At 51.4% G+C, this 10330-nt stretch overlaps 1 protein-coding gene across 3 annotated transcripts; it reads left to right on the top strand.

Annotated features, from left to right (window-relative positions):
- Nucleotides 1-344: 344 nt before the first annotated feature.
- On the top strand, nt 345-9989 carry SYNPO2L (synaptopodin 2 like). 3 transcript variants are annotated; one of them, XM_070566041.1, is made up of 4 exons: nt 345-669; nt 1856-2007; nt 2476-2990; nt 6277-9989. In XM_070566041.1, the coding sequence occupies exons 1-4, from the start codon at nt 565-567 to the stop codon at nt 8460-8462; spliced, it is 2958 nt and encodes a 985-aa protein (XP_070422142.1). In that variant the 5' UTR covers nt 345-564; the 3' UTR covers nt 8463-9989. The 3 variants fall into 3 exon arrangements, with proteins under 3 accessions (XP_070422142.1, XP_070422143.1, XP_070422146.1); XM_070566042.1 differs by having other exon boundaries at nt 397-669; nt 2476-4269; XM_070566045.1 differs by having other exon boundaries at nt 400-495; nt 2476-4269.
- The last annotated feature ends 341 nt before the right edge of the window (nt 9990-10330 follow it).

The raw sequence follows: 10330 nt of genomic DNA, 5'->3' as shown, positions 1-10330 counted from the left end.
TATGTGACTTCAGATAGTTACTTTACCTCATCAGAGAAGAGAGTATCTAAATATCCATTTATTTGCTATTCAAACATTTATTGAGTGCTATGTGTCAGCTGTTATGCTATGCCAGTGGCTTTCAATTAACGCAGAGTGCTCATTAGAATCACCTGGAAAACGATCCTATCAGGGAAGGCACAGTCCCTGAAAGGGTGTACATCAGTTATAGAGCCCAGAGAGCTAGTACTCTGAGTCCTGAATAAAGGACCCGTGCAGGAGAATGGGGAACAGGGGAGGGCAAAAGTTTTTACTATAATTAGTTCTGGGAGTAATACGGCTGGGGGAGGGAAGGGAGTACAGCCGGAAACTATTTTGAGCACAGCTTCGATTGACAGGACACGTGTGCTGGACTGTACTGATCCCAGGGCCAAGCTGCCTGCCTGTGGTGTGTGGTGTGGCGGGGAAGGCCTGGGGCAGCAGGAGCAGGACAACCAGACAGACAGGCCGGACGAGGTACCAGCACCTCGACTTCTCTCCCTGGGACACTGTCCAAACTCCAAGGGCCATAGGCCAAGCTGAGCGATGGGTGCTGAGGAGGAGGTGCTGGTCACTCTGTCAGGGGGAGCCCCCTGGGGCTTCCGACTTCAGGGGGGGGCCGAGCAGAGGAAACCATTACAGGTGTCCAAGGTAAGGGAGAGCCCATATATTGAGGTTGAGGGAAAGGGGAACTCAAGGGAACCTGGGAAGTGGAATGTGGTGGCCTATGTGGGAGAAGCGGGAGGCTATGAAGAAGAGCGTCGGGGTGGGTAGGTGGGCAGGGAAGCATGCTCAAGTCTGGTGGAGGGAGTAGTGTCTGAGCACTGGCTTCTTGTGAGGGGCTATTAAAAAATTCCTGCTTTCTGGGAGCAAAGAAAAAGTAAGACTCTGCCTCGGTTCCCTGCAGCACCATAGTAGCAGAGGCCCAGTTCTGGCCATCCAGTCTTTGCTCTCCTGAGTCCTTTACTCCAAACTCCAGGAATGTAGGGAAGGTTCTAATTTCTTTCTAACTAAACTGATATGTGATGAACTGAGGCTGTCTCATGCAGCCCAGCTCAGCTCAGTCCTGCCCTGCCCATGGCTTCAGTGCTCCTTTCCTTATGCCAGATCCTTCCTCTCACTAGGCAAGACTTTTTTAGGTGCTAAGAGGGTTATGGCAAGATCCAGCCTGTCAAATGAAGTTGTTACCCTTTTGGTTTCACCATATAGGCTTAATTTTCTCAATTGTAAAATGTGGGTAATAATAGTACCTACTTCATAGACCCATTCTAAGGATTAAATGCAGTAATACATGTAGAGTGCTTAGCACCATGCCTAAAATTTAGTAGGAACTCAATAAATGATAGCCACCACTGTTATTATTACTTTAACATATGTATGTGCACACATGGAACACATATACACACACAATCACAATCTCCCAGAATCTGCTGGACTCCCTCCAATCTGGAATACTGTTCTAAAATCTTGACTGTGTAGATAATGATGCCTGGAATTCCAAGGCCTAGAAGAGAACTCTTGGCTAGTATAGATATTGCCCTTAGAGGAAAATCTTGAGGGGCTATAAGCACATTTCTAGCACCTCCCCCCTGCAGTTTTCCTCAAACCTCTTTCATTCGGTGATTACCCTACCTCCCCTCATGTGATGTATTACTTCCTCCAGTTGCACCTTCTTCCCTCTAGATAGGCCCCCTTAACTGCAGCTCCTCCCTACCCTTTCTTACTCTGCAAAGTAAAATCCCCTCCACACATGGGTCCTTCCTGTCCTAACTCCCTTCTATCTATTCTCCCTTAGAGCCCTCCCTCACCTATAATCTCTCCTCTGTCATCTTCTCAGATCCGAAGACGGAGCCAGGCTGGCAGAGCAGGACTCCGAGAGAGGGACCAGCTTTTGGCCATCAATGGTGTCTCCTGTACCAGCCTCTCTCATGCCAGTGCCATGAGCCTCATTGATGCATCAGGGAATCAGCTTGTCCTCACTGTGCGACGGTATGGAGCCCTCCCATCCCACCCTACTCCTGTTCCCCTAGTCTAGGGCTCCCATTGCCTGTCTCAACTCTATGTCTCACTGGCCTAGCTTCAGCAACTAACAAGTACCCATTTCTGCTTGTATGTTTGTTCTGGAGTGTAGATGTTAGTATAGGCATCCCAAAGGGCTTGAATGTATCTGCAATTAAGGGATGTGGATATCGAGTGGACATTTGAGTATGTGGGCCTACTTCACCCCTTGCCTGTCTCCTTATCATCACATCTCCCTCTAAACCCATTTCCACTCACAGCCCTCCAAGCACATTTGCCTCCCAATTTGTCTTCAGATATCTGCTCTTCCCAGCCCATCCATTCCACCTATGTGCCAGTTCCCTCTCTTCCCTTACCTCCTCCTCCTATCCCCTCCAGATCTCTCTAGGTGTCAGTCATCCACCCTATCTCTCAAGTTCTGTCATCTTTCCTATCCAGGGTAGAGGATGAAGGGCTTGTGCGATCTCCATCACCTGGTGAGCTTCAGGTGCTGTCGCCCTTATCTCCGCTGAGTCCTGAGCCCCCCGGTGCTCCAGTTCCCCAGCCTCTTCAGCCTGGGAGGCTCCTCTCACCTCCTGACAGTGAAGCTTACTATGGAGAGACAGACAGCGATGCTGATGGCCCTGCCACCCAGGAGAAGCCCCGCCGACCCCGCCGCCGAGGCCCCATGAAGCCTACGCCTCCAGGAGCCCCACCTGATGAGGTCTACCTGTCTGACAGCCCTGCAGAGCCAGTGCCGGCTGTCCCTGGCCCTCCCAGCCAGGTTGACAGCCGTGTGAGCTCCCCATCTTGGGAGGACGGGGCAACCCTTCAGCCACCCCCAGCAGAGGCCCTGCTGTTGCCCCATGGCTCCCTCCGGCCTGGCCCTCATCTCATCCCTATGGTGGGGCCTGTTCCCCACCCAGTGGCAGAAGATCTTACTACCACCTACACCCAGAAGGCCAAAGAAGCCAGTGAGTGCCTGAACCCTTTTTCCCTAGCCAGGATCCTTCAATCTGAGCCCTAAATATACCCCTCCATAACCATACCTTATGCTTCCCTTGGATATAGTCTTGGTGACAAGTGGAGAAGAGTGATGAGTAGGAGGGGAAAATAATTATTCTCATGGTCCCCATTATTTTTGCTGTTTGAACCAGTGTGGCAAAAAGGTACAGGTGGTTCAACCCAACCCAGGAACAGGGTAAGTAGGGAAGTTGGAAAGGGATATGAATCGATGAAGGGTTTGCTTATTGTTGTTGCTATGATTTTGTGGATGTCAGACGAAGTGAGGGCGGAGTGCAGACATGGGGCAGGGAAGTATTTGGAAGCAGGGCAGTGCTTACAGGGGCTCTTCAGTGTTAATTGCAGGCATGGCATCAGAGATACCTTTGACACTGTAAGTTCCGTTAGGATTCCTGGGGACTGGGAGGCTATGGGATAGTCATGAGATCCCTAGGAAATGGTAGAGGGAGGGATCTTTGGCTCCTTATCTCAGGCAAGAATGTAGGCCTGGGCAGAAAAGGCCAGTTCCACTTATCTCAGGCTCTTTGCTATTTTTGATGTGAGCTACAGAACAATGGCTAAGAGTGAACTTTCTCCCTGTCCTATGCCTTCCATGCCCCTCCCCGAGATACCTTTCATGTCACCTTGGAAATCTCAGGATTATCCCTTTAGTTCTCATCTCTTATTCCTCCCTTCCACCATTCTGATTCCTGATCCATAGAATTTTGTGTCTCTAAGTCTGGAATAGAGGCTAAGGACATAACAGTTTAGGGTCTGACATCGCTGAGAGTGTCCAATATCCCACAAATTCCAGATGCATGTCCAGGATCCCATGCTTATCCCCAATTCTCATTTTAGCATTCTCTCCCTTCCCATCATGCGGGGTGAGACTGTAGTTAGTGGCTCAGGGATATTTTTAGCCAAGCAGACCTCATTGTCCAGTGGGTTGGGGTGGGGGGAGGGTAGGCAGGTGCCCATGTCCATCACACCAGGGCTTGTAGGGCAGCCAAGAGAAGGCAGGGGGTCAGGCCCCAAAAATAGCACAGTGAGCTCATTCAGCTGCCAGCTCTGGGGATAAGACAAAGGGGCTTTAAAAGGCATGGGGGGTGGCTCAAGCTGGTCCTGCTCCAGCCTACACTGCCTTTCTCGGCATGGAGACCTTTGAGCCCATCAGCCAAGAGTCCCTCAGCCAAGCCAGCTGCGACAAAGTCCCAGGCCCGTTTCCTGAGCTCCAGGACCAGTTCTATGCAGGTACAGACCTCCCATAGTCAGCAGAGTTCTGGGATCTAGAATGGAGGGGAATACATCAACAGTTTAGGAAGGGAGGTCTTTGGGAAAATTCTTACTCTGTCATCCCCTCCTCCTTTTTGCCTTCCTCTTCTCTTCTCAAGAGAATTTCACTGCCTTTTTCTCAGAATAGGCTGATGCTATGGCCACATGTCGAAGGGGTTTGTGACCACATGAGCTGTAGAAAACTCATGGGAAGAGTGTATGTGAGAGACAGAAATGTGAACAATCCATAAATACATGCAGGGATGTATGTGGGAGTCCGTGGGAGAAGATATGTGTGAACAAGAAAGTGTCTGTGTACATGTGAGCTAGTCTAAAGAAAGCTTTGATAGTAATTGTTACTCACAGTGAGCCTTAGGGCTGCTGTTAAATGCTAAATTTACCTACATTATCTCACTTAATCTTCATAGCAACCTTATGAGGTAGCCATTATCATCCTCATTTACAGATGAGGAAAGTGAACTTCAGTGGGGTGAAAACGCTCCCAAGATCCAAAAATCTGAATGGAACTCTGACTCCAGTGCCTATCTCTGGTCCACAGTATTAGTCTGTGGTATAAATGTTGGGATGGGTGGAATGAGAGCCCTAATTAGAAAGGAGTTTGGTATCTTGAGTGGAAAGTAGATGGAATTTCAATAATTTTTCAGAAGGGGATCATGGGGATCATTGATCAGAGAGTATTTGTGTCCATGGCAGGGCCCTAGCAGCAGGGCTGCCTCTCCCATTTCCTGGTCCCACCTCCCAGGCCCTGCATGGCATGGGAAGCCGTGCCCTGGCTCCCCTTAGTACATATTCCTTGTGTGCCTGCCTGGTAATGGCTGCCCAAGCTCTCTACCTAGAAGGTTTGGAAAAGAGGGGACATCTCTGACCCCCACAAAGCCCTCTATAGTCCCACCCCCCAGCTTGGGGAAAAGGAGAATATATTTAGCTGGTGATCTTGAGGTATCCTAATGATACTGAGGGTTGCCTTAGAGAGCAGCACTCTGGCTTTTCCTGCATCTCCGATCTGAAGCTCTCCCTGGCTGTGAGTAGCAGGGGTGTGAGGCACAGAGGAGTGCCCTGGTGGTTGGAAGTCCAGTATTGGCACTAAATTTTTGTTCAAACTATTAACAACAGGGTCTTTGCAGGGGGAACCCTGGGAAGAAGGGCCATATGTGTAGGCCATATGTGTATAAGAGTATGCATATGTGTGAATGTATTTGACTCTATGTGTGTTTTTATGTAGGCACATGTGTATTTACATGCATGTATGTGAACTAGGGTGTATATAAGCTAGGTTATATAGGAATGAGAGAGAAAAGTACATAGAAAAAATATGCCCACAACCCATATTCTTGTTGAAATGATGTGTGATGGGAGTTATTTCTATGAATATATATGATGTGGACTGCATAATGGGGGTGGAATAGTGAATGAAGACCCTCACTGCTATGGATCCTTTGTATCCTTATCATAAAGGATAAGGGGTGAGAAGAGGGAATAAGCCCCAAACTTTCTGAGAAGCCCCCTAACATGGTCTCTGTGGTGGGAGAAAATTGTCCCTTCTCATCTCTTCTCTCCCTGGGACCTGCTTCATGTCCCTGCCTGCCACGAGAAGTGACCCACCACCTCAACCCCAACCACACATTGCCAGCCAAGAATGGAGGGAGGCAGGGGAGGAATTATTTGGTGTGGGTAAGAACACGTCTCTGGGAAATAGGAGCAGAGTAGAGGGAAGAGAGGATAGGAGGAGAGCTGTAGTCAGCGTGGCGTCAGGGCAGCCAACTACACTCTGTTTTCTCTTCAACTGTCCTTGGTTTCACCTTTCACCTTCCACTCTGCCCCTAAGTTAGAGGACTTTGCCACAGGCAGGAGACCGTGTGGGTAAGGTCAATGAAAAAACCAGGGGTGGGAGGCCTGAGGGAGCTGGCTGGGGTTGAATAATACTAGAAGAGGCTCACTGACCATTTTTCCTCCTGGCCTCCTCAGAACTGCAACGGGCAGAGAGCCTCCAAGAGAAGAGTGTGAAGGAGGCCAAGACCAAATGCCGGACGATTGCATCCCTGCTAACCGCAGCCCCCAACCCCCACTCCAAGGGGGTGCTTATGTTTAAGAAACGTCGGCAGAGAGCCAAGAAATACACCCTAGTGAGCTTTGGGGCTGCAGCTAGGACAGGCGCTGAGGAGGAGGAGGAGGATGGCATCCCTCCAACTAGTGAGTCTGAGCTGGACGAGGAGGTCTTCTCCGATGCCAGAAGCCTCACCAACCAGTTGGATTGGGACAGCCCCTATCTGGACATGGAGCTGGCCAGGCCAGGCTCAGGCGCAGCAGAGGGTCAGGGCCCAGGGCTGGGAGGGCAGTTGAGTGAGGCCTCTGGGAGAGGGGTCCAGCTCTTTGAACAGCAGCGCCAGCGCACAGCCTCCAGCACCCAGGAGGTAGCCCGGGATGGTCCAGCAGCCATGCTCAACGGGCAAGGCCTGCAGTCACCACCTCGGGCCCAAAGTGCTCCGCCGGAGGCGGCTGTGCTCCCATCCAGCCTTTCGCCAGCCCCTGCAGCCAGCCCTAGACCCTTCCTCCCAGGCAGTGGAGCCTCTACCCCAGCTCCAAGCATCTTCAACCGGTCAGCCAGGCCCTTTACTCCGGGCTTACAAGGACAGCGGCCAGGTACCACCTCAGTTATTTTCCGGCCCTTAGCCCCTAAGAGGGCAAATGAAAGCCTGGGAGGCCTCAGCCTCGCTCCACCGCCTTTCTTGTCCTCTCCGCAGGGGCCCACCCCTCTGCCCAGCTTCACCTTAGGGGTTCCCAGCCATGTGCCAGCCTCCGCTTCCCTTAGTACCCCACGCCCCTCGGGCCCCGTGACGGCCACCAGCTCCCTGTACATCCCAGCCCCTAACCGTCCTGTTACGCCAGGCGAAGCCCCAGAGTCCCTCGCTTCCCCTAGCGGAGCTGCCAAGACCTCCACCGCTTCTATTTTCCTATCGGCGCCTCTGCGATCCGCTGCGCGCCCAGAGGCGCCCGCCCCAGGCTCCGCGGCCCCTGAGCCCCCCAGTGCTCGGGAGCAGCGCATCTCTGTGCCAGCTGTCCGCACCGGCATCCTCCAGGAGGCCCGGCGTCGGGGGACCCGGAAGCAGATGTTCCGGCCAGGAAATGAGGAGACGAAGAACTCGCCCAACCCCGAGCTACTATCGTTGGTGCAGAATCTGGATGAAAAACCCCGAGCTGGGGGTGCTGAATCTGGTCCAGAGGAGGATGCTCTGAGCCTCGGTGCTGAAGCCTGCAACTTCATGCAGCCACCAGGGGGCAGGAGTTACAAGACGCCGCCTCTTGTGACACCTAAAACCCCGCCTCCAATGCCTCCCAAGACCCCACCCCCTATGACGCTCAAGACTCCACCCCCAGTGGCTCCTAAGCCCCCATCTCGAGGGTACCTTGATGGGCTGGTGAATGGGGCGGCCCCTTCGCCTGGAATCCCTGAACCACCAAGGCTTCAGGGCAGGGGTGGGGAGCTGTTTGCTAAGCGGCAGAGCCGAGCGGACAGGTATGTGGTGGAAGCTACACCTAGTCCTGGCCTTGGCCCTGGCCCTGGCCCTCGGCCCAGAAGCCCTTCTCCTACTCCCTCACTGCCCCCTTCCTGGAAATATTCACCCAACATCCGTGCCCCACCTCCTATTGCTTATAACCCACTGCTCTCACCCTTTTTCCCCCAAGCTGCCCGAACACTCCCTAATAAGGCCCAATCCCAGGGGCCCCGGGCAACCCCCAAGCAGGGTATCAAGGCTTTGGATTTCATGCGGCACCAGCCCTATCAACTTAAAACTGCCATGTTCTGTTTTGATGAGATTCCCCAGACTCCTGGCCCCACCTCCTCAGGGCCCCCTAAAACTGCCAGAGTCCAGGAGATCCGCCGATTTTCCACTCCAGCGCCCCAGCCCACTGCAGAGCTCCTGGCCCCCACTGTGCTTGCTCCCCGAGCAGCCACTACATTGGATGAGCCTATCTGGAGGGCAGATCTGGCCTCAACCCCTGTGCTTAGCCCAGCCCCTCCTCCAGAGTCTCCCAGGGGTCTTGGGGCCTCCTCCAGCTCCTGTGGCTTCCAGGTAGCCAGGCCTCGGTTCTCAGCCACCAGAACCGGATTGCAGGCTCATGTGTGGAGGCCTGGGGCAGGCCACCACTGAGCAGGGCACAGCTCCCAGGACCAAGGAGAGGTGGAACATCCAGTTCCTAAAGTTGATTCTCCTACCCATCCCACTCCCTCTTTCAGGTATCTGGAGGTTAAATTCCCTTTTCCATAGTTTTGGAGTTGGTGCCCCATCCACCAGCTTCCTCCTCACTCCCAACCTCCCTGCTGCTTTCCAACATACTATCCCTGCGTTGCTGTCTGTGCTTCTCTTTGTCTCTGTGTTCCTTGCCTGGCTCTCTGTTTTTATCTCTAGGTCTCTCACCCATACTCCTCCACTTGTCTCTATTTCTCTACTTTGAGCTTTTCTCCGTGGGCCTCATTTTAACATTCAATGAGAAGCACACAGAGCAGATACCACTGAGACTTCAAGCAAGAAGCTCTCCACCAGGCAGGCAACAAAGGGACTGAATTGACCTCTTCTTGCACTTAGTCATTTGCTATTCCTCACTCTTCTTTCCCAAGCTTGGCTGGCATATACCTAGGCATGTATGTGTGCATGTGTGTATGTGCAAGTGTGTGTGTGTACACACAGATTTGCTCTTCTGTTTGAGGCATGAGTAAGAAGAGAGGTCTAAATAAAGACCCAGTTGGGGTTTTACCCTTTTGCTGATGAAAGGAAGGACAGATATCCTCACATGGAGTCTAGTGGAAGAAAGAGATGCACTAGAGTTAAAGACCAGCATCTGTAGTAAGTGTACAGCATTTTGTGAAACTCATAAAGTATGAGAAGACTTGAAGGGCTAGGGCAGTTTGTTTAGGCTGAGTTATATCAGCTAGACCAGGAATAGAACTGAGAATTCTATTCCTCAGGATTTCAGAAAGTTAGCAACTTGAGAGGCCCATGCTGAGCAACAAAGCATCCAGGAAGTGAAAAAAAAGAAAGAAAACTTCCTCTGAGAATGGAGAAATCATTGACTTCATTGCCTTATGAACTTAAGACACAAAGGAGGGAGAAAAGAGCCATGGTGTGGAAAGTGAGATAGAAACTAGGAGCAGAACAGAAACGAATGAAATTCACTGAGCCCCAGAGAGGAGCATAGTGAGGGAGAGTGCAGTGTTGGCAGAGAGTAAAGTTGGGTAACAAGAAACTAACCATGTACAAAAGGGGGATTGGGGAAAAAGTTGAGGGAGAAGAATGTATTTGTTAGAGTGAAGGGGGATGATGGTGGAGGGATGTGAGAGTGTGTGCTGAGTGTTGAAAGAACATTTTGTATCTGTGCTGCCTCCTTTGAGCCTGTCCCATTGTCTTCTGCAGCTTGTCATGACTACCTGGGAAAGGGCAAGGAAACACCCAGAGCCAAAATCTCTTTTCAGTCCTACCCCATACCTCAAACTCTAGCTTTTGTTCCTTTCCAGCTTCAGGTCCTGATCTCTGATCCTGGAGGGGCATGGACTCCCCTCTCACCATGACTTCTACCAGTCACATTTGCTGCTTGATCTGGAAATTGATAATTTCCTTTGGCATATTGGGTGTGAGTCACAGTACTTTGGTTTGTGCACAAGAATAAACTTATGACCCATACCTTCTGTTGCTGTCATCTCTTTTAGTTTCATACCCAAATCTTGATCTTCTCTAACCCATTTCTCTGATCTCCTGATTCCTGATCTCCCTCTCCATTCCTGACCTCTTATTTTTCATCCTTTTGCCCTTTACCACCTGGTCTTTTCTCTACCAATTCTGTCCAGCTCCAATTTAACCACCTCCACCACTCCCTTTGGTTCCCTCTTCCCACATTCTCCGTTCAGATTCTCCCCTTTCTCATCACCTGCTCCATATTTCCCAGGCAAGTCCTCAGCTTATAGAACAAAGAGAAGTCAGAAAGGCCCTCTGAGCCTTTTGCCATCAGTATTTTCTAGCTCCCT

The sequence above is a fragment of the Equus przewalskii genome, chromosome 1 (assembly GCF_037783145.1).
Source record: "Equus przewalskii isolate Varuska chromosome 1, EquPr2, whole genome shotgun sequence".
NCBI lineage: Eukaryota > Metazoa > Chordata > Mammalia > Perissodactyla > Equidae > Equus > Equus przewalskii.
This window is presented reverse-complemented; position numbering and strand designations above follow the sequence as displayed.

What these genes read in the sequence shown, in the direction of transcription:
- SYNPO2L (XM_070566041.1), top strand. Translation starts at nt 565, where the DNA reads ATGGGTGCTGAGGAGGAGGTGCTGGTCACTCTGTCAGGGGGAGCCCCC. An exon ending in AACCATTACAGGTGTCCAAG is followed by an intron (nt 670 to 1,855) that starts GTAAGGGAGAGC and finishes TCATCTTCTCAG; the next exon opens with ATCCGAAGACGGAGCCAGGC. An exon ending in CTTGTCCTCACTGTGCGACG is followed by an intron (nt 2,008 to 2,475) that starts GTATGGAGCCCT and finishes TTTCCTATCCAG; the next exon opens with GGTAGAGGATGAAGGGCTTG.